The sequence below is a fragment of the Oncorhynchus masou genome, unplaced genomic scaffold (assembly GCF_036934945.1).
Source record: "Oncorhynchus masou masou isolate Uvic2021 unplaced genomic scaffold, UVic_Omas_1.1 unplaced_scaffold_664, whole genome shotgun sequence".
Taxonomy (NCBI): domain Eukaryota; kingdom Metazoa; phylum Chordata; class Actinopteri; order Salmoniformes; family Salmonidae; genus Oncorhynchus; species Oncorhynchus masou.
This window is the reverse complement of record NW_027013085.1, coordinates 83,443-110,000: the sequence shown is the minus strand read 5'-3', so window position 1 is coordinate 110,000 and position 26,558 is coordinate 83,443. Positions and strand designations below refer to the sequence as shown.

Genomic DNA, 26,558 nt, shown 5'->3' with positions numbered 1-26,558 from the left:
ACAAGGAGACAGACAGAAGTTACACCAAGGAGACAGACAGAAGTTACACCAAGGAGACAGACAGAAGTTACACCAAGGAGACAGACAGAAGTTACACCAAGGAGACAGACAGAAGTTACACCAAGGAGGAGACACAGAAGTTACACCAAGGAGGAGACAGACAGAAGTTACAACAAGGAGACAGACAGAAGTTACAACAAGGAGACAGACAGAAGTTACAACAAGGAGACAGACAGAGCAGAATTAAGGCAGAATAAAACAAAACGAATCAATTTCCTGATATTTATGCTCAACATTCTGACGAGGATTTTCACCACTTCACAAGTTGGGTCGTAGGAGGACTGTGTCCAATCAGAGAGCAGAGCCTGAGCATAACCTCTCTGACACCGGGTCTGGCCTGGAAGACGAGAGGAGAGGAGAGAGGAGAAGACAACTCAAATCATTCAACACCGACAAAAGCAGATCGGAGGAGTGCTATCCTTACATACAGAACAATGGAGGTCAGTGAGAAAATATATAATGTCCTGTCTTACACTGTGGTCTCTGGAGGGAGCGACTGGTCAGGGAAGCTGGGATGTATCCTCCTTCCTCATCCACACACCAACACTGACCTGGAGACAGTTACAACTCAGTCAATATAACACTGACCTGGAGACAGTTACAACTCAGTCAATATAACACTGACCTGGAGACAGTTACAACTCAGTCAATATAACACTGACCTGGAGACAGTTACAACTCAGTCAATATAACACTGACCTGGAGACAGTTACAACGCAGTCAATATAACACTGACCTGGAGACAGTTACAACTCAGTCAGTATAACACCACTGTAGCTACTTCATTAGTCTCATCTGTTTCCAATCAACATATTATGAATGAAACAATGAGGCGTTGCTCATTATGAGAGGTGTTCTTCTAGAAGGGTCTAGAGAAGGTACAATGACCGGTACTGTGGCTTGTATTACACTACTACAGTTACAATGTCGAGTTGGGTTGGAGGTCAGAGGTCGGAGGTGTGACTCTGACCTGTGCTGGGGTGGCACTGGGTGGGCAGCCACTGTCTGTGGGCATCACACTGGGGCCTGTAGGGCTGGTAGCCCAGCAGTAGAGACTGTCTCTCCTCCACAGATGCTGCCTGCTGGCTCTGCCAATAGAACCGCAGAGCTGGGGAGAGAAAATACAACACGTATGTTCACAGCGTGTTTGACTGCAATATTAACGACATGTTTCAGTTAATAACAACAACAACAACAAAAACACTATGAGAGAGAAGCAATGACATTGAGATGACACTAAATATTACAACAGTAGCCACCTAACACTCATTAGTAGTTAACGCCTGGCAATGAAAGAAACAAGTAGTGGAGCACGTCATGCAGAGAAGGATATGACGACATATCCAGAGGATATGACATCACACCAGACACATACTGGAGTGGGCAGCAAGTCGTAGAGCAGAGTGTGAGTGGCTCAGCAGCCTATCAGAGAGCAGCGTGGTCTGGTCGGAGGAGAGGGCGTGGAGTAGCTCGTCAGAGGTCAGACGGAGACCTTCAGCCAGCAGGTAGCTGGTACCCCAGAGGAGAACATCCAGCAGAAGAGCATGAGTTGACACACAAACATGTTGGAGAGGTTCTGACTAACGGAACAGTACAGTGTCATTACTTAAAATACAACGTATTATCAATATTATAAATGAATATAGTCACACTCTACACATGGTCCAATAATGTGATGGGAAAACACCCAGGCGTCGGCACACTGTCTCTTCTTCAGGGTTACCTGTAGCCCAGGGGGATGTGGGAGCTGTTGGAGAGGAGGGCCAGACGCTCAGCCTCCTCCTGGAATTGGTCCACCTCAGCCACCGCCAGGGAACAGGAGCCTGGAGCTGACCCTGGGGAGGGAAGGGGAGACAGGGGGGGGGGACCTGGAGACAGAGGAATAGCTCAAACAATTGTTATGTCCAAAATGACATCCTACCCCCCTTAATAATGTAGTGGTTTGGACCAGAGCACCCTACCCACTTAATAATGTAGTAGTTTGGACCAGGGCACCCTACCCCCTTAATAATGTAGTAGTTTGGACCAGGGTACCCTACCCCCTTAATAATGTAGTGGTTTGGACCAGGGCACCCTACTCCCTTAATAATGTAGTGGTTTGGACCAGGGTACCCTACCCACTTAATAATGTAGTGGTTTGGACCAGAGCACCCTACCCACTTAATAATGTAGTAGTTTGGACCAGGGCACCCTACCCACTTAATAATGTAGTAGTTTGGACCAGGGCACCCTACCCCCCTTAATAATGTAGTGGTTTGGACCAGGGCACCCTACCCCCTTAATAATGTAGTGGTTTGGACCAGAGCACCCTACCCCCTTAATAATGTAGTGGTTTGGACCAGGGTACCCTACCCCCCTTAATAATGTAGTGGTTTGGACCAGAGCACCCTACCCCCTTAATAATGTAGTAGTTTGGACCAGGGCACCCTACTCCCTCAAAATGTAGTGGTTTGGACCAGAGCACCCTACCCCCTTAATAATGTAGTGGTTTGGACCAGAGCACCCTACCCCCTTAATAATGTAGTAGTTTGGACCAGGGCACCCTACTCCCTTAATAATGTAGTAGTTTGGACCAAGACATCCTACCCCCCTTAATAATGTAGTAGTTTGGACCAGGGCACCCTACCCCCCTTAATGATGTAGTGGTTTGGACCAGGGCACCCTACCCCCTTAATAATGTAGTGGTTTGGACCAGAGCACCCTACCCCCCTTAATAATGTAGTAGTTTGGACCAGGGCACGCTACTCCCTTAATAATGTAGTAGTTTGGACCAGGGTACCCTACCCACTTAATAATGTAGTAGTTTGGACCAGGGCACCCTACCCCCTTAATAATGTAGTAGTTTGGACCAGGGCACCCTACCCCCTTAATAATGTAGTAGTTTGGACCAGGGCACCCTGCTCCCTTAATAATGTAGTGGTTTGGACCAAGACATCCTACCCCACTTAATAATGTAGTGGTTTGGACCAGGGCACCCTACTCCCTTAATAATGTAGTGGTTTGGACCAGGGCACCCTACTCCCTTAATAATGTAGCAGTTTGGACCAGGGCACCCTACTCCCTTAATAATGTAGTGGTTTGGACCAGGGCACCCTACCCCCTTAATAATGTAGTAGTTTGGACCAGGGCACCCTACTCCCTTAATAATGTAGTGGTTTGGACCAGGGCACCCTACCCCCTTAATAATGTAGTAGTTTGGAGCAGGGCACCCTACCCCCCTTAATAATGTAGTGGTTTGGACCAGGGCACCCTACCCCCTTAATAATGTAGTGGTTTGGACCAGGGCACCCTACCCCCTTAATAATGTAGTGGTTTGGACCAGAGCACCCTACCCCCCTTAATAATGTAGTAGTTTGGACCAGGGTACCCTACCCCCCTTAATAATGTAGTAGTTTGGACCAGGGCACCCTACCCCCTTAATAATGTAGTAGTTTGGACCAGGGCAAGGTAATACAGCTAGATGGACTGCACACTATGGGCCAGTTTACCGGACACAGATTAAACCTGGTCTTGGACTAAGAAGCAATTTCAATCTCCATGGGACATGCTTTTCAGTCCAGGACTAGGTTTAATCTGTGTCTGACGAGTGGTGGATCTGCCTACTCACACTGAACAGTCTGTCCTACAGGGACAGTGGCGTGTCTCTCTCCCAGGAGGTCCAGACAGAAGCAACTCTTTCCCAGACACTGCAACGCCACGTAGCTCCCGTCCTCCGCACACTTCGGCATGAACACCTCTACCCCAGCAGCCTGGCCTGACTTCACCTTTAAATTGTATCAAAGTTTATTTGCATATGCACATCGTAGGTTTACACAGTACAGTACAATGAAGCTTTACTCTCTGCACAATCAGCGTAACCAACATGTAAAGTATTCAACAAAGATACAATAAAAAAATACAAAGTGAGATCAAATACAGCACAGAAAGAAGGGTCAGTACTGTAGTTATTTACAGACAGGATGCGGGTAGGGAAGAGTCAGTACTGTAGTTATTTACAGACAGGATGCAGGTAGGGAAGAGTCAATACTGTAGTTATTTACAGACAGGATGCAGGTAGAGAAGAGTCAGTACTGTAGTTATTTACAGACAGGATGCAGGTAGGGAAGAGTCAGTACTGTAGTTATTTACAGACAGGATGCAGGTAGGGAAGAGTCAGTACTGTAGTTATTTACAGACAGGATGCAGGTAGAGAAGAGTCAGTACTGTAGTTATTTACAGACAGGGTGCAGGTAGAGAAGAGTCAGTACTGTAGTTATTTACAGACAGGATGCAGGTAGAGAAGAGTCAGTACTGTAGTTATTTACAGACAGGATGCAGGTAGGGAAGAGTCAGTACTGTAGTTATTTACAGACAGGATGCAGGTAGAGAAGAGTCAGTACTGTAGTTATTTACAGACAGGATGCAGGTAGAGAAGAGTCAGTACTGTAGTTATTTACAGACAGGATGCAGGTAGAGAAGAGTCAGTACTGTAGTTATTTACAGACAGGATGCAGGTAGAGAAGAGTCAGTAAGGTAGTTATTTACAGACAGGGTGCAGGTAGAGAAGAGTCAGTAAGGTAGTTATTTACAGACAGGATGCAGGTAGGGAAGGGTCAGTACTGTAGTTATTTACAGACAGGATGCAGGTAGAGAAGAGTCAGTACTGTAGTTATTTACAGACAGGATGCAGGTAGAGAAGAGTCAGTACTGTAGTTATTTACAGACAGGATGCAGGTAGAGAAGGGTCAGTACTGTAGTTATTTACAGACAGGATGCAGGTAGAGAAGAGTCAGTACTGTAGTTATTTACAGACAGGATGCAGGTAGAGAAGAGTCAGTAAGGTAGTTATTTACAGACAGGGTGCAGGTAGGGAAGAGTCAGTACTGTAGTTATTTACAGACAGGATGCAGGTAGAGAAGAGTCAGTACTGTAGTTATTTACAGACAGGGTGCAGGTAGAGAAGGGTCAGTACTGTAGTTATTTACAGACAGGATGCAGGTAGGGAAGAGTCAGTAAGGTAGTTATTTACAGACAGGGTGCAGGTAGAGAAGAGTCAGTACTGTAGTTATTTACAGACAGGATGCAGGTAGAGAAGGGTCAGTAAGGTAGTTATTTACAGACAGGATGCAGGTAGGGAAGAGTCAATACTGTAGTTATTTACAGACAGGATGCAGGTAGGGAAGGGTCAGTATGGTAGTTATTTACAGACAGGATGCAGGTAGGGAAGAGTCAGTACTGTAGTTATTTACAGACAGGATGCAGGTAGAGAAGAGTCAGTACTGTAGTTATTTACAGACAGGATGCAGGTAGAGAAGAGTCAGTACTGTAGTTATTTACAGACAGGATGCAGGTAGGGAAGGGTCAGTATGGTAGTTATTTACAGACAGGATGCAGGTAGGGAAGGGTCAGTACTGTAGTTATTTACAGACAGGATGCAGGTAGAGAAGAGTCAGTAAGGTAGTTATTTACAGACAGGATGCAGGTAGGGAAGAGTCAGTACTGTAGTTATTTACAGACAGGATGCAGGTAGGGAAGGGTCAGTACTGTAGTTATTTACAGACAGGATGCAGGTAGAGAAGAGTCAGTAAGGTAGTTATTTACAGACAGGATGCAGGTAGAGAAGAGTCAGTACTGTAGTTATTTACAGACAGGATGCAGGTAGGGAAGAGTCAATACTGTAGTTATTTACAGACAGGATGCAGGTAGAGAAGGGTCAGTAAGGTAGTTATTTACAGACAGGATGCAGGTAGGGAAGGGTCAGTACTGTAGTTATTTACAGACAGGATGCAGGTAGGGAAGAGTCAGTAAGGTAGTTATTTACAGACAGGATGCAGGTAGGGAAGGGTCAGTACTGTAGTTATTTACAGACAGGATGCAGGTAGGGAAGGGTCAGTAAGGTAGTTATTTACAGACAGGATGCAGGTAGGGAAGAGTCAGTACTGTAGTTATTTACAGACAGGATGCAGGTAGGGAAGGGTCAGTACTGTAGTTATTTACAGACAGGATGCAGGTAGGGAAGGGTCAGTACTGTAGTTATTTACAGACAGGATGCAGGTAGGGAAGAGTCAATACTGTAGTTATTTACAGACAGGATGCAGGTAGGGAAGGGTCAGTACTGTAGTTATTTACAGACAGGATGCAGGTAGAGAAGAGTCAGTAAGGTAGTTATTTACAGACAGGATGCAGGTAGGGAAGAGTCAGTACTGTAGTTATTTACAGACAGGATGCAGGTAGAGAAGAGTCAGTAAGGTAGTTATTTACAGACAGGATGCAGGTAGAGAAGAGTCAGTACTGTAGTTATTTACAGACAGGATGCAGGTAGAGAAGAGTCAGTACGGTAGCTATTTACAGACAGGTTGTAGGTAGAGAAGAGTCAGTACGGTAGCTATTTACAGTTGTGCTGGGGGAGTGTCATAAAGTAATTACCTTCTGAGCAGCCGCTCGCTCCCTCTCGCATCGTGACGGACACCTTGGCCTTTGACCATTGAAGCGTGACCCCGTGACCTCCTGACCCTGGGGGTCAGCACACCAACACTCCGAGCCTTGGCACTGGATCTCCTGATACTGGCCTCTGTCATCACAGCTGGGCACGTACAGGGCAGAGGGCTCCCTCTCACAACCAGCACCACCGGACTGGGCGCCCTCAAACAAGACCCTGAACAGCTCACCTTTTGAAGTCAAATGATTTTAATTGATTTGGATAAAAAAAGCAACTAATACGGTAAGATGTACATTGGATCCCCAGTGGAAAGCACATTTATCTAAACACTTGTTTCCAAAGAGCTCCTCGATGGTAGAAACAAATAGCTTGTAATGATTTTTTTAAAGTCAAGACGAAGTTACAAAACGAACCTAGCTGGGTGCTGTCCTCGGCTTTGGATAAGAGGATGGTTTGGCGTAAGGTGGAGAGGAAGTCTTCGTTTTCCAGGGTGGCGCTGATGAGTTGAACCAGATCTTGGTTGTTTGTCAGACTGGCTTGACTGAAAGTCAACGTGCCGCTGACACCGACGGCCCCAGTGAAGTTAAACATCCCAGCGTTCCCTAAGAACTTCCCTCCGAACAGGTTCTCCTGGAGTCTCTTGGGGTTGGAGGCTAGAGACAGGGCCTTGAGGGCCATGGCCCCGCTAGGGAACATCCCCTGAATCGTCTCAGCCAGGATGTCTCCTAAATCGGATCGCTCGGAAAGGGACTCTCCAAGAGTCCCCAGCAGGAGCTGTTGGAGTTGGGGGCTGCATGGAGACAGGGGGCTTGGGACTGGTTGTGTCTGTGAGTTCTTGGCTGATGGCACCTGACCTGAGGGGCTGGAGAGGAGCCTGGAGAGGGCCTGGCGACGCTCAGAGGTACAGTCCTTCACTCCAGCCCCTGGGTTCAGTAGAGGGAAAATGGCATATTTCTATTAATTTTCTATAGAGGCCTAAAATATTGACTGTTGTTTTTTTAATGGCTTCTATGTACAGCATGATAAATGAATATCCCCCTGTGGGATAAGAAAGTTAACTGAAATGAAAATACAAAACAACGCAGATAAGCTTTTATTCAGTAAGCGATTATTGAGGTGTGCTCTCTGTCCGCACAGTCAATGGTATTGTACTGTTGGTTTGGAACACCTAAATTGTCAAAGCATTATTTGAAACCAACAACACTGTTACTTAGTTACCACAGTCAGGGTGTCCTCCATGTTGTCGTGTCCCAAAGATCTCCTTCCCTGTGGGGTCGACACACCAGCACTGCCCACCCGCCTGGCACTGGGTTGGCACGTAACCCCCGTCGGAAGCACAGGACGCCACAAACACATTGCCAGCTTGGGCACCAGCGGACCGCTCGCTCTCACAAGGGCTGGGGCCTACAGGACAGATAGATTAAATACCGGAAATATAATGGGAACCAGAGGAGGCTGGTTACGGGAGGACAGCTTCTAATGATAGCAGGAATAAAGGGAATGGTATCAAACACATGGAAAGCACGTGTTTAATGTGTTTGATTCCAGTCTAGTTATTCGCTATGAGCCCGTCCTACAAATGAATGTGCCACCAGCCACCACTGATAGAAACGAAGCCAGATTGATGAAACTAACGTACATCTGAACCTGCCACTCATCGCCAGCTGGATGGCCAGGAACCTCCTCTGTAGGATGCGGTACATGTTGGTCTGCGAGAAGGAGCGGCCTGAGTCCAGACCTGAGAAGGCGGTGTCGTACACCTCATCTAGCAGCAGCTCCACACCTGAACACAGGGAAACAAGGATGTTACTAACACACACTGTTGAATAGCGACACGTCTTGCTCTTCATTGTAATCAGAGGGCTGATGTAAATACTATACATGCCAGTCTCTCTTGGCTAAGAGTTGAGGAGATACTGACTGCATCACTTTAAAAAACAACATTTTTATAAGAAACAATGTGTTGAAAATCCCAAATTGTTTGCATAGTCAACGTAGACCCAGCTCTGACACAAACACTTTCCCGACCAGACACGCCACCAGGGGTCTTTTCAAAGTCCCCAAATCCAGATCCAGTTCAAGAAAGCTGTACAGTATAATACAGAGCCATGATTGCATCCCTTCCATCTCTTATTGCTCAAATAAACAGCAAACCTGGTTTCAAAAACAGATAAAGCAACACGTCACAACACCTCTCCTCTATTTGACCCAGATATTGTGTTTGTGTCTACTGACACGTGACATTTTAAATGTCTGTAGTTCTGTCCTTGTCTATTAATGTTCTATATTCTGTCATGTTTCATGTTCTGTGTTGGACCCCAGGAAGAGTTGCTGCTGCTTTCTCAACAGCTGATGGGGATCCTAGTAAAATACCAAATAATACAGTTATTTAAAAAGATCTATTTCTGATTCTTGATGAAAATCCAGTTCAGAGTTATTGTAAATCATGGTTCCTGTGTGTGTGTGTGTGTCACCTGTTGATGTAGCATCTATCTCACCTGTGCTGGGGAGCTCCCTGCCTCTGCTGTCAGCACAGAAACAGTAACTGGACACCTCTGGGAACATCTGTCTGAAGCTGCTGAACGTCTGGAATACTTTAGGGAACCTGTGGAAGATATCACACCTCTTCTCACTTCACTCTGTCTAAAATAGAGTAAAATACATGACAGTACTCTATAATACTAATTATAATAATACTACAATACTAATTATAATACTACTACAATACTAATTATAACAATACTACAATACTAATTATAATAATACTACAATACGAATTATAATAATACTACAATACTAATTATAACAATACTACAATACTAATTATAACAATACTACAATACTAACTATAATAATACTACAATACTAATTATAATAATACTACAATGCTAATTATAATAATACTACAATACTAATTATAATAATACTACAATACTAATTATATTAATACTACAATACGAATTATAATAATACTACAATACGAATTATAATACTACAATACTAATTATAATACTACAATACTAATTATAATACTATATTATCCAGTACATGAGGATGACAAAGTAATTCAAGTTATCTGGGAGGATCTCATTAAAGTTGTAAAGAGTTAGCTCTTCCACAAAGACAGTATTTCATGAACTTACAACATGGATCCACATACAATAGTCTCTTCAAGAGCGCCTGTCATGAAGGCAAAAGGAAGCCTCATAATAAACATGTCATGGACTCAGTCGACGCCGTCCTCCTGTCATTTGTGTTGCCAATATAAAAAGGAATCTCTTCCTTTACGTTTTTGATCTTGGGAGTCATTTGAGAAATGTCTGCAGGCTGGTTGGCATTTCAGACCAGTTCCTGTGTGGTTTTAGAGGACCAGGAACAACTTGACTTTTGACCCCTTGGCTGTACTTGGCTGGAGCCTGGAGTGATAACAGAGACAGTCTTGTCCAGGCTGGGGGCCAATCATGCAAAGAGTTCACTGCACAAGCCCGGGTACGCACACTAAGTAGGGAATATAATGCCATTTGTTGCCGAGAGACGGATGTGAAAACATCCGCTAGCCAGAAATAGACAAAATTAAGATTATTATTATAAAATGATAATTCAAGGTCTGAAAGTAGACATTTTTGTGTAGGCTACAGTCGTTTGGGTTGGAGTTTTTGCAGCTGCGCTAACTAAGGAGGACTGAAAACCCTCCACATGAATGAGAGGAACATCATACTCCTCCATGAGATTTACAACGTGTCAACTATTTGTCCCAACCCACATTCCAGATGAAATGTTTACATATTGCTGGATCATCTGAAACATCTGGAATGATTACATTGTTTACTTTAGACACTGTGAAACATTTCTAATGAATGAGGGGAGGCAGGTAGCCTAGTGGTTAGAGTGGCAGGTAGCCTAGTGGTTAGAGTGGCAGGTAGCCTAGTGGTTAGAGTGGCAGGTAGCCTAGTGGTTAGAGTGGCAGGTAGCCTAGTGGTTAGAGTGGCAGGTAGCCTAGTGGTTAGAGTGGCAGGTAGCCTAGTGGTTAGAGTGGCAGGTAGCCTAGTGGTTAGAGTGGCAGGTAGCCTAGTGGTTAGAGTGGCAGGTAGCCTAGTGGTTAGAGTGGCAGGTAGCCTAGTGGTTAGAGTGGCAGGTAGCCTAGTGGTAAGAGTGGCAGGTAGCCTAGTGGTTAGAGTGGCAGGTAGCCTAGTGGTTAGAGTGGCAGGTAGCCTAGTGGTTAGAGTGGCAGGTAGCCTAGTGGTTGGAGTGGCAGGTAGCCTAGTGGTTGGAGTGGCAGGTAGCCTAGTGGTTAGAGCGTTGGACTAGTAACCGAAAGGTTGAAAAATCGAATCCCCGAGCTGACAAGGTAAAAATCTGTTGTTCTGCCCCTGAACAGTTAGCCCACTGTTCCTAGGCCGTCATTGAATTTCAGAATTTATTCTTAACTGACTTGCCAAGTTAAATAAAGGTAAAATAAAATAAAAATGTGTGAATTCTGAAAATTGCAATAAGTTCCCAGGAGACCAAGCGTCTCCATTCCTCATAACATGTTCCAGTCAACATACACAATAATAGGATCCTATCAGGTCAGAAATGTAGAGCGAGGAGGGAAAAATAATGGGAATTTGGGCTCCCAGTTCTCCTGTCAGCGCATCAGTGTCCACGGGTCTAAGCATTACGCTGCCATCTAGAGGCAGAAACGATAAAAAGCGTTGTACAAAGCCTCACTCACACACAGGATCCCTATGCACAGCCAGGTCAAAGCAAACCCCCAGCAGTGTGTTTGTGTGAGTGAGTGATAGATGAGTCCTGTGTGGCTCAGTCGGTAGAGCATGGCGCTTGCAACGCCAAGCGTCGTGGGTTCGATTCCCACTGGGACCACCCATATGTAAAAGTAGTGGCCCCAGCCGACTTGTAAGTCGCTTTGGACAAAAGCGTCTGCTAAATGGGATATATATATATGAGATTCCAACGGTCTAACAGTGAATGTCAGCTTCCCAAACGGTATATTATGCATCCATTTATAGTGCACTACTTTTGACAAGAGCCCTATGGAGTGCATATCTTCCCCTTCCAGGCACTCACCTGTTGAACGTGTGCAGCAGGTCCAAGACCATCCTGTCAGTGGTGTTGACAAACTTGCACTGCACGGACAGGAAGGAGCCGTCGGCCGAGCACTGAGGGGGGGAGCGCTCCCCGACGCCGTGGAGGAGACGCCTCGACCTCACCTCACAGCTGCCTGGGCCTGAGGGAAAAGGTCAAAGGTTGTTCTGATCAGCTCCAGTCATTTATATATTACTGTGCTGTGTGGCCTAGTTGGTAGAGCATGGCACTTGCAACGTCAGGGATTTTGGGGTCCGATTCCCGCTGGGGGTCACCCATTAGAAAATGGATGAACATAATACTGTAGGTGGTAAATGACATATCAATACACAACACAAGTCATCCTGCTCCTAACTAACTCACACTGAGAGGGTTTTCCGTTCTGCCGGGTCCCATAGAGCTCCATGCCTTCCAGGTCTACACACCAGCACTGTCCCCGGGCGCTGTCACACTGCACCGCCTGGTACTCCCCAGAGGCCTGGCACTGGGGCACCAGGGGGGCATCACCACTCAGCAGGGCCTGCTGTCTGTGGAGCTGGCAGGACGTCAGACCTGTGGGAGGAGGAGGAGGAAGAGGAGGAAGAGGTCAATGATGATAGACAGCATTTACATAGTGCATCTCAAAAGGTCTCCAGTGTTCAACATGAGCCTGGCTCGGGTTCCCAGGGGGATTCATCCCATCAGGCACCAATGTGGTTTCATTGTTAAAACAGATATTTCTAGGAAGACGGGCGTTCTGCTCACAGTACACAGCTGATCCGTTCTGTCTGGATCCAGAGATCTCAGCTCCCTCTGCGTTCACACACCAGCACTCACCACCAGCACCGCTGCACTGGATGTGTCTGGAGCACACAACAGTTAGGAGAGAACAGGGTACAGCGGCACGCTTCCCAAATGGCACCCTATTCCCGGCCGGCATAGTGCACTACGTTTGACCGGAGCCCTAGGCAAGTAGTGCACTACATAGGGATTGGGAATAGGGTGCCATTTGGGACATATTCAGGGAAATTGCTTCTTTACAGTCCTGGCTAGCACCCGTCCTGGCTAGCTTTAACCGTCCTGGCTAGCTTTAACCGTCCTGGCTAGCTTTACCGTCCTGGCTAGCTTTAACCGTCCTGGCTAGCTTTAACCGTCCTGGCTAGCTTTACCGTCCTGGCTAGCTTTAACCGTCCTGGCTAGCTTTAACCGTCCTGGCTAGCTTTAACCCGTCCTGGCTAGCTTTAACCCATCCTGGCTAGCTTTTCCCCGTCCTGGCTAGCTTTACCCCTCCTGGCTAGCTTTACCCGTCCTGGCTAGCTTTACCAGTCCTGGCTAGCTTTACCCGTCCTGGCTAGCTTTACCCGTCCTGGCCAGCTTTACCGTCCAGGCTAGCTTTACCGTCCAGGCTAGCTTCACCCGTCCTGGCTAGCTTCACCCGTCCTGGCTAGCTTTACCCGTCCTGGCTAGCTTTAACGGTCCAGGCTAGCTTTTCCCGGTCCAGGCTAGCTTTTACCGTCCAGGCTGGCTTTATCCGTCCTGGCTGGCTTTATCCGTCCTGGCTGGCTTTATCCGTCCTGGCAAGCTTTATACGTCCTGGCAAGCTTTATACGTCCTGGCTAGCTTTATACGTCCTGGCTAGCTTTATACGTCCTAGCTAGCTTTATACTTTCTAGCTAGCTTTATACGTCCTGGCTAGCTTGTGTCATATACAGCACTGTCAGGTATACCTGAATCGCCCGTCCTCTGAGCACTGGGGGACATGGTCTTGTTGCCGGACAGAACTACCACCACGTAGAGACTCACACTGACTCAGGGTCTCAGACTCCAGTTGATATTCTGAAAACACCAGCAAATACAATTTAGTTGTTCAAAACTGCGTCCATTTCTTTGTGGGGAATTTAAAGATGCTGTATTCGGCTTACAGGCATATGGCTCATACACACAGGAAACAAACACAGCCTAAATGATAGTATAATAAATACACTACATCCTCAAAAGTGTGTGGACACCTGCACGTCCAACACCTCATTCCAAAATCAAGGACATTACTATGGAGTTGGTCCCCCCTTTGCTGCTATAACAGCCTCCCGTCTTCTGGGAAGGCTTTCCACTAGATGTTGGAACATTGCTTCCATTCAGCCACAAGAGCATTAGTGAGGTTGGGCACTGACGTTGGGCGATTTGGACTGGCTCGCAGTCGGCTTTCCAATTCACCTTGAAGGTGTTTGATGGGGTAAGGAACCTGTGCAGGCCTGTCAAGTTCTTCCACACTGAACTCGACAAACCATTTCTAAAGGGACCTGGCTTTGTGCACCGATGGCATTGTCATGCTGAAAAACAGGAAAGGGCTTTCCCCAAACTGTTGCCACAAAGTTGGAAACAGAATCGTGTATAATGTCATTGTTTTCTGTAGCATTAAGCTTTCTCCTCACTGAAATTAAAAGGGCCTAGCCTGAACCATGAAAAACAGCCCCAGACCATTATTCCTTTTCCACCAAACTTTACAGTTGGCACTATGCTTTTGGGTAGGTAGTGCCAAACCCAGATTTGTCCGTTGGACTGCCGGATGGCGAAGCGTGATTCATCACTCCAGAGAACGTGTTTCCACTGCTCCAGATGGTGAAACGTGATTCATCACTCCAGAGAACGTGTTTCCACTGCTCCAGATGGTGAAGCGTGATTCATCACTGCTCGGTCATGAAAACACATTTCACGAAGCTCCCGACGAACAGTAATTGTGCCGACGTTGCTTCCAGAGGCAGTTTGGAACTCGGTAGCGAGTGTGGCAACCGAGGACACAATGTTTTGTGTTTCAGCATTTGGCGGTCCCGTTCTGTGAGCTTGCGTGGCCTACCACTTTGCGTCTGAACCGTTGTTGCTCCTAGACGTTTCCACTTCACAATAAAAGCACTTACAGTTGACCGGGGCAGCTCTAGCAGGGCAGAAATTATACAAACTGACGTGTTGGAAAGGTGGCATCCTATGACGGTGCCATGTTGAAAGTCACTGAGTTCATCAGTAAGGCCATTCTACTGTCAGTGTTTGTCTATGGAGATTGCAAGGCGGAGTGCTCAATTTTATACAGAGTGAAATAGCCAAATCCACTAATTTGAAGGGGTGTCTACATAGTTTGGAATATATAGTGGATTTACAAAACACAAAATTATAAACTTATAAAAAGCATAATAAAGAAATAAGAGGTTTAAATTACAGCTGAAAATAACTTTGAAATATTCAAAAACCCAAGCTAAACTAAGAGCCCTAAGGTTTTACCTGAAATCTTCCCCTCAGACAGACAAAGGTAACACAGCAGCATGGAGGAGATCTGAACCAGGCTCATCATCTTCCTCAGTCAGTCTGCCCGTTTAACTGTGATGAGACTGGGACTAAACCTCTGGATTTATACCATCAGTGTTAACTGCAATGTCATCCTCCCCTAGGTGGTCACCGCACTCAGGATGGAGTGTGTGACACACGTGGTCCTCACTTGCCAAACATGGAACACTCATGTGTGTTTGGAACAATGGAAGTTCTGGAACATTCTAGTGGGAGCAGCCAAGCCTGAGACTCAGAAGGGAGGAGTTGGTCATGCAAGACTTGACCTGGGATGCAGTAGAAACCTAGAAACCAAATCGGAAAAAAGCGGACAGAAACGTCAGCGGGACTATCTGAATTTGTCCAATAAGAAACTGTTGTTTACGTTGCAAAACATTTTACTACGGTTTACACTAATAAATACGACCCAGGTGAACATGACTTGCACCTTCGGGATGACGCTCTTTCAAGAGCCAACGGACGACAGGTTTCTGAAGTCAAATGTCATGAAAACATGGAAAACTAGGCCAGCAACAGACAACACAAATTAACATTTGAATGTGTAACAGTTTAGCACACACCAACTCTGTAATATATCATTTAAAATAATAAGCATAAGACGAGATATTAAATATCCAGAATATCTTTTTTTAATGGCATTGTACATGTAGTAAATCACAAAGAACAGGTCTTAAATAAACTCTTAATGTACAGCTGGTATATGTCAATAAAAATCTACTTTGTTTTCTCCCCTACCGACTGGTTCTAAAACACTTTTTATACAGGTTAATAGAAACTCTAAATAAACATAGTCATTTTTCTTCAAGTATATTTTATCCTCTTATGCATTTCTATAGATGTTTCCTCATCTTTACAGTTATAAAAACTGTACATTAAATGACCCAAAAAACAGCAATCAACACATTGCTTTTTTTTTTATATACGCATTTTACATCCAGCTGGCAATTTAGCTTACTGTGGTACAAGTCAAACGTGTCCCCTGAGCCCGAAGACATTGTGGTGTTATGTGACGTAGCGGCCATACTAGGGCCGTACTGAAAGCATCAAAAACCCCACAGACAGAGGCTACGTCCCCAAATGGCACCCTATTCCCTACACAGGGCGCTACTTTTTGAACAGGCTCCATAGGGCTCAGGGTCAAAAGTAGTGCACTACATAGGGAATAGGGTGCCATTTCGGGACATACACACAGAGACAAACGTGCCACAGATATCCCGTGATATCAAGGCCATTTCCGTGGTTGTCATGGAGATATCCTGAAGACACACAGTCCTATGTCTGTCTGTGGATTGGGTATATTACATACACCAGTCAAATATATATATATATCTTTCCCCATGTTAACATTGTAAACTTGCTGGGTCATACCTTCAGACTTGGCACATAAAGAGAATGAAAGTTAACGATTGTAAAAGGTGGCAATAGATTCCTGAAATGAAATCAGAATGCAGTCGCTAAATGACTGATGTTAGCACTGTTTTTTTTAAACAAATCATCTCACCCTAGTGTGAACTTGAGGGGGAACTCGAAATTTTAAAACATGTCAAACAAGTTTCAGACCACGTTTCCCAAAACAGAACAGATTTCTGGCAGGTTAAAGCTCGCTACAATATCATCTAACATTCACCTTGGTGATTTAGTTTCTGCATGAACTCATATATCACACAAGCAAGGCTTCCACAGCTCTGCTCTTACTGAGGCAAGAGAGTGATGGGTCGTTTCCCAAATGGCCCCCATATATTCCCTACATACTGTAGTGTACTACGGTCTAAAGTAGTGCACTATAAAGGGAATAGGGTTCTATTTGGGACGGACTCATGACGAGGTGATCTCATAGCATTTTAATAATCTAATTGAATTAAATTGAATTTCAGCTATTTCATAGAATGCGTGTGAACAGATTTAATGTGCGTGGACAAACCCGCATTTCCTGGTTATGAAAACGTTGTGGGCACTTCATAACAGGGAGTTTTCGTTAAAACAACAAACGTCCTGGGCCCTACAAACTAACACTGTATTAAACTGGTACTTTTCATCCACAAGTCCCATTTCGTCAACTCAATACTTGTCAGTTACTCCAACTCAAAACGCCCTTCTTTCCAATACCAAGAGTCCACTGGACTCAACTCTTTCCTGTTGGTCTCTATACATCCATTCATCCCCCTTGTATTGAGCCAACTGAAGCTTCACTCCCACAGTCTGTCGTCGAGGAGGAGGGGGTATGCTCAGTTTGACAGTTCATGGACCACAGCAGACGATGTGCTTCGGTGCCAGAGAGAGAGGACGGGGTTCACCCTGGGTTTGGATAGGACTCTCCTCTGTGAAGTGCTGTGATGACACCAGATGCCTGGTGCTGTTGCCATGCTAACCCAGGCCAGACACGGGCCAGATTCTACCTAGGTCAGGCCAACCCAAACTCACACAGAACACAGGGTGCTCATCTGTTGCACCTTGCTCAGGTCTGTGAGGAGCTGCTTGATGCGGTGTTTAAGCTGAGGCAGTCTGGCCAGGGGGTCCGGAGGCTCCAACTCCCCAGTGAAGTCCAGCCAGCTCTCCAACACTGAGGGACGCAGAGAGAGAGAGATGGTTAGGATCTAATAAGGTAAGAACGAGTTCCTCCTTTAATTACAATCGGGTCATTACCTCTCACTGCTTTGGTATTATTAGTCTATAGGATAGGACAGTGTATTATTAGTGTATAGGATAGGACAGTGTATAGGATAGGACAGTGTATAGGATAGGACAGTGTATTATTAGTGTATAGGATAGGACAGTGTATTATTAGTGTATAGGATAGGACAGTGTATTATTAGTGTATAGGATAGGACAGGACAGTGTATTATTAGTGTATAGGATAGGACAGTATATTGGTGTATAGGATAGGACAGTATATTGGTGTATGGGATAGGACAGTGTATTATTAGTCTATAGGATAGGACAGTGTATTATTAGTGTATAGGATAGGACAGTGTATAGGATAGGACAGTGTATAGGATAGGACAGTGTATTATTAGTGTATAGGATAGGACAGTGTATTATTAGTGTATAGGATAGGACAGTCTATTATTAGTGTATAGGATAGGACAGGACAGTGTATTATTAGTGTATAGGATAGGACAGTATATTAGTGTATAGGATAGGACAGTGTATTATTAGTGTATAGGATAGGACAGTGTATAGGATAGGACAGTATATTATTAGTGTATAGGATAGGACAGTATAATATTGGTGTATAGGATAGGACAGTATTATTGGTGTATAGGATAGGACAGTGTATTATTAGTGTATAGGAGAGGACAGTGTATTATTAGTGTATAGGAGAGGACAGTGTATTAGTGTATAGGATAGGACAGTATATTATTAGTGTATAGGATAGGACAGTGTACTAGTGTATAGGATAGGACAGTGTATTAGTGTATAGGATAGGACAGTGTATTATTAGTGTATAGGATAGGATAGTGTATTATTAGTCTATAGGATAGGATAGTGTATTATTAGTCTATAGGATAGGACAGTGTATTATTAGTGTATAGGATAGGACAGTGTATTATTAGTGTATAGGATAGGACAGTGTATTATTAGTGTATAGGATAGGACAGTGTATAGGATAGGACACTGTATAGGATAGGACAGTGTATTATTAGTGTATAGGATAGGACAGTGTATTGGATAGGACACTGTATATGATAGGACAGTGTATTATTAGTCTATAGGATAGGACAGTGTATAGGATAGGACACTGTATAGGATAGGACAGTGTATTATTAGTGTATAGGATAGGACAGTGTATTATTAGTGTATAGGATAGGACAGTGTATTATTAGTGTATAGGATAGGACAGTGTATTATTAGTGTATAGGATAGGACAGTGTATTATTAGTGTATAGGATAGGACAGTGTATTATTAGTGTATAGGATAGGACAGTGTATTATTAGTGTATAGGATAGGACAGTGTATTATTAGTGTATAGGATAGGACAGTGTATTATTAGTGTATAGGATAGGACAGTGTATTATTAGTGTATAGGATAGTGACAGGATGGACAGTATTATTAGTGTATAGGATAGGACAGTGTATTATTAGTGTATAGGATAGGACAGTGTATTATTAGTGTATAGGATAGGACAGTGTATTATTAGTCTATAGGATAGGACAGTGTATTATTAGTGTATAGGATAGGACAGTGTATTATTAGTGTATAGGATAGGACAGTGTATTATTAGTGTATAGGATAGGACAGTGTATTATTAGTGTATAGGATAGGACAGTGTATTATTAGTGTATAGGAGAGGACAGTGTATTAGTGTATAGGATAGGACAGTATATTATTAGTGTATAGGATAGGACAGTGTACTAGTGTATAGGAGAGGACAGTGTATTATTAGTGTATAGGATAGGACAGTGTATTATTAGTGTATAGGAGAGGACAGTGTATTAGTGTATAGGATAGGACAGTATATTATTAGTGTATAGGATAGGACAGTGTATTATTAGTGTATAGGATAGGACAGTGTATTATTAGTGTATAGGATAGGACAGTGTATTATTAGTGTATAGGATAGGACAGTGTATTATTAGTGTATAGGATAGGACAGTGTATTATTAGTGTATAGGATAGGACAGTGTATTATTAGTGTATAGGATAGGACAGTGTATTATTAGTGTATAGGATAGGACAGTGTATTATTATTAGTGTATTATTAGATAGGACAGTGTATTATTAGTGTATAGGATAGACAGTGTATTAGTGTATAGGATAGGACAGTATATTATTAGTGTATAGGATAGGACAGTGTATAGTGTATAGGATAGGACAGTGTATAGGATAGGACAGTGTACTAGTGTATAGGATAGGACAGTGTATTATTAGTGTATAGGATAGGACAGTGTATTATTGGTGTATAGGATAGGACAGTGTATTATTAGTGTATAGGATAGGACAGTGTATTATTAGTGTATAGGATAGGACAGTATATTATTAGTGTATAGGATAGGACAGTGTATTATTAGTGTATAGGATAGGACAGTGTATTATTAGTGTATAGGATAGGACAGTGTATTATTAGTGTATAGGATAGGACAGTGTATTATTAGTGTATAGGATAGGACAGTGTATTATTAGTGTATAGGATAGGACAGTGTATTATTAGTGTATAGGATAGGACAGTGTATTATTAGTGTATAGGATAGGACAGTGTATTATTAGTGTATAGGATAGGACAGTGTATTATTAGTGTATAGGATAGGACAGTGTATTATTAGTGTATAGGATAGGACAGTGTATTATTAGTGTATAGGATAGGACAGTGTATTATTAGTGTATAGGATAGGACAGTGTATTATTAGTGTATAGGATAGGACAGTGTATTATTAGTGTATAGGATAGGACAGTGTATTATTATAGTGTATAGGATAGGACAGTGTATTATTAGTGTATAGGATAGGACAGTGTATTATTAGTGTATAGGATAGGACAGTGTATTATTAGTGTATAGGATAGGACAGTGTATTATTAGTGTATAGGATAGGACAGTGTATTATTAGTGTATAGGATAGGACAGTGTATTATTAGTGTATAGGATAGGACAGTGTATTATTAGTGTATAGGATAGGACAGTGTATTATTAGTGTATAGGATAGGACAGTGTATTATTAGTGTATAGGATAGGACAGTGTATTAGTGTATAGGATAGGACAGTGTATTATTAGTGTATAGGATAGGACAGTGTATTATTAGGACAGTGTATAGGATAGGACAGTGTATTATTAGTGTATAGGATAGGACAGTGTATTATTAGTGTATAGGATAGGACAGTGTATTATTAGTGCATAGGATAGGACAGTGTATTATTAGTGTATAGGATAGGACAGTGTATTATTAGTGTATAGGATAGGACAGTGTATTATTAGTGTATAGGATAGGACAGTGTATGATTAGTGTATAGGATAGGACAGTGTATGATTAGTGTATAGGACAGGACAGTGTATGATTAGTGTATAGGACAGGACAGTGTATGATTAGTTTATAGGACAGGACAGTGTATGATTAGTGTATAGGATAGGACAGTGTATTATTAGTGTATAGGATAGGACAGTGTATTATTAGTGTATAGGATAGGACAGTGTATTATTAGTGTATAGGATAGGACAGTGTATTATTAGTGTATAGGATAGGACAGTGTATTATTAGTGTATAGGATAGGACAGTGTATTATTAGTGTATAGGATAGGACAGTGTATTATTAGTGTATAGGATAGGACAGTGTACTATTAGTGTATAGGATAGGATAGGACATTATTAGTGTATAGGATAGGACAGTGTATTATTAGTGTATAGGATAGGACAGTGTATTATTAGTGTATAGGAGAGGACAGTGTATGATTAGTGTATAGGATAGGACAGTGTATGATTAGTGTATAGGATAGGACAGTGTATGATTAGTGTATAGGACAGGACAGTGTATGATTAGTGTATAGGACAGGACAGTGTATTATTAGTGTATAGGATAGGACAGTGCATTATTAGTGTATAGGATAGGACAGTGTATGATTAGTTTATAGGACAGGACAGTGTATTATTAGTGTATAGGATAGGACAGTGTATTATTAGTGTATAGGATAGGACAGTGTATTATTAGTGTATAGGATAGGACAGTGTATTATTAGTGTATAGGATAGGACAGTGTATTATTAGTGTATAGGATAGGACAGTGTATTATTAGTGTATAGGATAGGACAGTGTATTATTAGTGTATAGGATAGGACAGTGTATTATTAGTGTATAGGATAGGACAGTGTATTATTAGTGTATAGGATAGGACAGTGTATTATTAGTGTATAGGATAGGACAGTGTATTATTAGTGTATAGGATAGGACAGTGTATTATTAGTGTATAGGATAGGACAGTGTATTATTAGTGTATAGGATAGGACAGTGTATTATTAGTGTATAGGATAGGACAGTGTATTATTAGTGTATAGGATAGGATATATTATTAGTGTATAGGATAGGACAGTGTATGATTAGTGTATAGGATAGGACAGTGTATGATTAGTGTATAGGATAGGACAGTGTATGATTAGTGTATAGGACAGGACACTGTATAGGATAGGACAGTGTACAGGATAGGACACTGTATAGGATAGGACAGTGTATAGGATAGGACAGTGTATTATTAGTGTATAGGATAGGACAGTGTATTATTAGTGTATAGGATAGGACAGTGTATCATTAGTGTATAGGATAGGACAGTGTATCATTAGTGTATAGGATAGGACAGTGCATCATTAGTGTATAGATTAGTGTATAGCATAGGACAGTGCATCATTAGTGTATAGGATAGGACAGTGTATTATTAGTGTATAGGATAGGACAGTGTATTATTAGTGTATAGGATAGGACAGTGTATTATTAGTGTATAGGATAGGACAGTCTATTATTAGTGTATAGGATAGGACAGTGTATTATTAGTGTATAGGATAGGACAGTGTATTATTAGTGTATAGGATAGGACAGTGTATTATTAGTGTATAGGATAGGACAGTGTATTATTAGTGTATAGGATAGGACAGTGTATTATTAGTGTATAGGATAGGACAGTGTATTATTAGTGTATAGGATAGGACAGTGTATTATTAGTGTATAGGATAGGACAGTGTATTATTAGTGTATAGGATAGGACAGTGTATTATTAGTGTATAGGATAGGACAGTGTATTATTAGTGTATAGGATAGGACAGTGTATTATTAGTGTATAGGATAGGACAGTGTATTATTAGTGTATAGGATAGGACAGTGTATTATTAGTGTATAGTGTATTATTAGTGTATAGGATAGGATATATTATTAGTGTATAGGATAGGACAGTGTATGATTAGTGTATGTATAGGATAGGACAGTGTATGATTAGTGTATAGGATAGGACAGTGTATGATTAGTGTATAGGATAGGACACTGTATAGGATAGGACAGTGTACAGGATAGGACACTGTATAGGATAGGACAGTGTATAGGATAGGACAGTGTATTATTAGTGTATAGGATAGGACAGTGTATTATTAGTGTATAGGATAGGACAGTGTATCATTAGTGTATAGGATAGGACAGTGTATCATTAGTGTATAGGATAGGACAGTGCATCATTAGTGTATAGCATAGGACAGTGCATCATTAGTGTATAGGATAGGACAGTGTATTATTAGTGTATAGGATAGGACAGTGTATTATTAGTGTATAGGATAGGACAGTGTATTATTAGTGTATAGGATAGGACAGTCTATTATTAGTGTATAGGATAGGACAGTGTATTATTAGTGTATAGGATAGGACAGTGTATTATTAGTGTATAGGATAGGACAGTGTATTATTAGTGTATAGGATAGGACAGTGTATTATTAGTGTATAGGATAGGACAGTGTATGATTAGTGTATAGGATAGGACAGTGTATTATTAGTGTATAGGATAGGACAGTGTATTAGTGTATAGGATAGGACAGTGTATTATTAGTGTATAGGATGGGACAGTGTATTATTAGTGTATAGGATGGGACAGTGTATTATTAGTGTATAGGATGGGACAGTGTATTATTAGTGTATAGGATAGGACAGTGTATAGGATAGGACAGTGTATAGGATAGGACAGTGTATTATTAGTCTATAGGATAGGACAGTGTATTAGTGTATAGAATAGGACAGTGTATTATTAGTGTATAGGATAGGACAGTGTATTATTAGTGTATAGGATAGGATAGTGTATTATTAGTCTATAGGATAGGACAGTGTATGATTAGTGTATAGGATAGGACAGTGTATGATTAGTGTTTAGTGTATAGGATAGGACAGTGTATGATTATTATTAGTGTATAGGATAGGACAGTGTATTATTAGTGTATAGGATAGGACACTGTATAGGATAGGACAGTGTATTATTAGTCTATAGGATAGGACAGTGTATTATTAGTGTATAGGATAGGACAGTATATTATTAGTGTATAGGATAGGACAGTGTATTATTAGTGTATAGGATAGGACAGTGTATGATTAGTGTATAGGATAGGACAGTGTATGATTAGTGTATAGGATAGGACAGTGTATGATTAGTGTATAGGATAGGACAGTGTATTATTAGTGTATAGGATAGGACACTGTATAGGATAGGACAGTGTATTATTAGTGTATAGGATAGGACACTGTATAGGATAGGACAGTGTATTATTAGTCTATATGATAGGACAGTGTATTATTAGTGTATAGGATAGGACAGTATATTATTAGTGTATAGGATAGGACAGTGTATTATTAGTGTATAGGATAGGACAGTGTATTATTAGTGTATAGGATAGGACAGTGTATTATTAGTGTATAGGATAGGACAGTGTATGATTAGTGTATAGGATAGGACAGTGTATGATTAGTGTATAGGATAGGACAGTGTATTATTAGTGTATAGGATAGGACACGGTATAGGATAGGACAGTGTATTATTAGTGTATAGGATAGGACAGTGTATTATTAGTGTATAGGATAGGACAGTGTATTATTAGTGTATAGGATAGGACAGTGTATGATTAGTGTATAGGATAGGACAGTGTATTATTAGTGTATAGGATAGGACACTGTATAGGATAGGACAGTGTATTATTAGTGTATAGGATAGGACAGTGTATTATTAGTGTATAGGATAGGACAGTGTATTATTAGTGTATAGGATAGGACAGTGTATTATTGGTGTATAGGATAGGACAGTGTATTATTAGTGTATAGGATAGGACAGTGTATTATCAGTGTATAGGAGAGGACAGTGTATTAGTGTATAGGATAGGACAGTATATTATTAGTGTATAGGATAGGACAGTGTACTAGTGTATAGGATAGGACAGTGTATTATTAGTGTATAGGATAGGACAGTGTATGATTAGTGTATAGGATAGGACAGTGTATGATTAGTGTATAGGATAGGACAGTGTATGATTAGTGTATAGGATAGGACAGTGTATGATTAGTTTATAGGACAGGACAGTGTATGATTAGTGTATAGGATAGGACAGTGTACTAGTGTATAGGATAGGACAGTGTATTATTAGTGTATAGGATAGGACAGTGTACTAGTGTATAGGATAGGACAGTGTATTATTAGTGTATAGGATAGGATATATTATTAGTGTATAGGATAGGACAGTGTATGATTAGTGTATAGGATAGGACAGTGTATGATTAGTGTATAGGATAGGACAGTGTATGATTAGTGTATAGGATAGGACACTGTATAGGATAGGACAGTGTATTATTAGTGTATAGGATAGGACAGTGTATTATTAGTGTATAGGATAGGACAGTGTATTATTAGTGTATAGGATAGGACAGTGTATTATTAGTGTATAGGATAGGACAGTGTATCATTAGTGTATAGGATAGGACAGTGCATCATTAGTGTATAGGATAGGACAGTGTATTATTAGTGTATAGGATAGGACAGTGTATTATTAGTGTATAGGATAGGACAGTGTATTATTAGTGTATAGGATAGGACAGTCTATTATTAGTGTATAGGATAGGACAGTGTATTATTAGTGTATAGGATAGGACAGTGTATTATTAGTGTATAGGATAGGATAGTGTATTATTAGTCTATAGGATAGGACAGTGTATTATTAGTGTATAGGATAGGACAGTGTATTATTAGTGTATAGGATAGGACAGTGTATTATTAGTGTATAGGATAGGACAGTGTATAGGATAGGACACTGTATAGGATAGGACAGTGTATTATTAGTGTATAGGATAGGACAGTGTATAGGATAGGACACTGTATATGATAGGACAGTGTATTATTAGTCTATAGGATAGGACAGTGTATAGGATAGGACACTGTATAGGATAGGACAGTGTATTATTAGTGTATAGGATAGGACAGTGTATTATTAGTGTATAGGATAGGACAGTGTATTATTAGTGTATAGGATAGGACAGTGTATTATTAGTGTATAGGATAGGACAGTGTATAGGATAGGACAGTGTATAGGATAGGACACTGTATAGGATAGGACAGTGTATTATTAGTGTATAGGATAGGACAGTGTATTATTAGTGTATAGGATAGGACAGTGTATTATTAGTGTATAGGATAGGACAGTGTATTATTAGTGTATAGGATAGGACAGTGTATTATTAGTGTATAGGATAGGACAGTGTATTATTAGTGTATAGGATAGGACAGTGTATTATTAGTGTATAGGATAGGACAGTGTATTATTAGTGTATAGGATAGGACAGTGTATTATTAGTGTATAGGATAGGACAGTGTATTATTAGTGTATAGGATAGGACAGTGTATTATTAGTGTATAGGATGGGACAGTGTATTATTAGTGTATAGGATAGGACAGTGTATTATTAGTGTATAGGATAGGACACTGTATAGGATAGGACAGTGTATAGGATAGGACAGTGTATTATTAGTCTATAGGATAGGACAGTGTATTATTAGTGTATAGAATAGGATAGTGTATTATTAGTCTATAGGATAGGACAGTGTATGATTAGTGTTTAGGATAGGACAGTGTATGATTAGTGTTTAGGATAGGACAGTGTATGATTAGTGTATAGGATAGGACAGTGTATTATTAGTGTATAGGATAGGACACTGTATAGGATAGGACAGTGTATTATTAGTCTATAGGA

At 41.6% G+C, this 26,558-nt stretch overlaps 2 protein-coding genes across 7 annotated transcripts in view; both read right to left on the bottom strand.

Annotated features, from left to right (window-relative positions):
• The window catches only part of LOC135536785 (thyroglobulin-like), a 103,192-nt gene extending 87,319 nt beyond the window's left edge, over positions 1 to 15,873 (bottom strand). The window contains exons 1-17 of the mRNA XM_064963016.1: positions 15,842 to 15,873; positions 14,816 to 14,889; positions 13,270 to 13,378; positions 12,308 to 12,405; positions 11,927 to 12,115; positions 11,546 to 11,705; positions 8,977 to 9,083; positions 8,118 to 8,261; positions 7,697 to 7,882; positions 6,892 to 7,401; positions 6,466 to 6,707; positions 3,668 to 3,824; positions 1,784 to 1,928; positions 1,436 to 1,569; positions 1,031 to 1,168; positions 534 to 611; positions 315 to 397 (exon numbers count right to left, since the gene is read on the bottom strand). Coding sequence (XP_064819088.1) covers positions 315 to 397; positions 534 to 611; positions 1,031 to 1,168; positions 1,436 to 1,569; positions 1,784 to 1,928; positions 3,668 to 3,824; positions 6,466 to 6,707; positions 6,892 to 7,401; positions 7,697 to 7,882; positions 8,118 to 8,261; positions 8,977 to 9,083; positions 11,546 to 11,705; positions 11,927 to 12,115; positions 12,308 to 12,405; positions 13,270 to 13,378; positions 14,816 to 14,889; positions 15,842 to 15,873 — 2,586 coding nt within the window. The remainder of the gene's footprint in view (positions 1 to 314; positions 398 to 533; positions 612 to 1,030; positions 1,169 to 1,435; positions 1,570 to 1,783; positions 1,929 to 3,667; positions 3,825 to 6,465; positions 6,708 to 6,891; positions 7,402 to 7,696; positions 7,883 to 8,117; positions 8,262 to 8,976; positions 9,084 to 11,545; positions 11,706 to 11,926; positions 12,116 to 12,307; positions 12,406 to 13,269; positions 13,379 to 14,815; positions 14,890 to 15,841) is intronic.
• The window catches only part of LOC135536797 (PHD finger protein 20-like protein 1), a 40,690-nt gene continuing 29,616 nt past the window's right edge, over positions 15,485 to 26,558 (bottom strand). For all 6 annotated transcript variants that reach the window (XM_064963023.1, XM_064963024.1, XM_064963025.1 and 3 more), the window contains one exon: positions 15,485 to 17,438. In XM_064963023.1, coding sequence (XP_064819095.1) covers positions 17,296 to 17,438 — 143 coding nt within the window. In that variant the 3' untranslated portion in view covers positions 15,485 to 17,295. The remainder of the gene's footprint in view (positions 17,439 to 26,558) is intronic.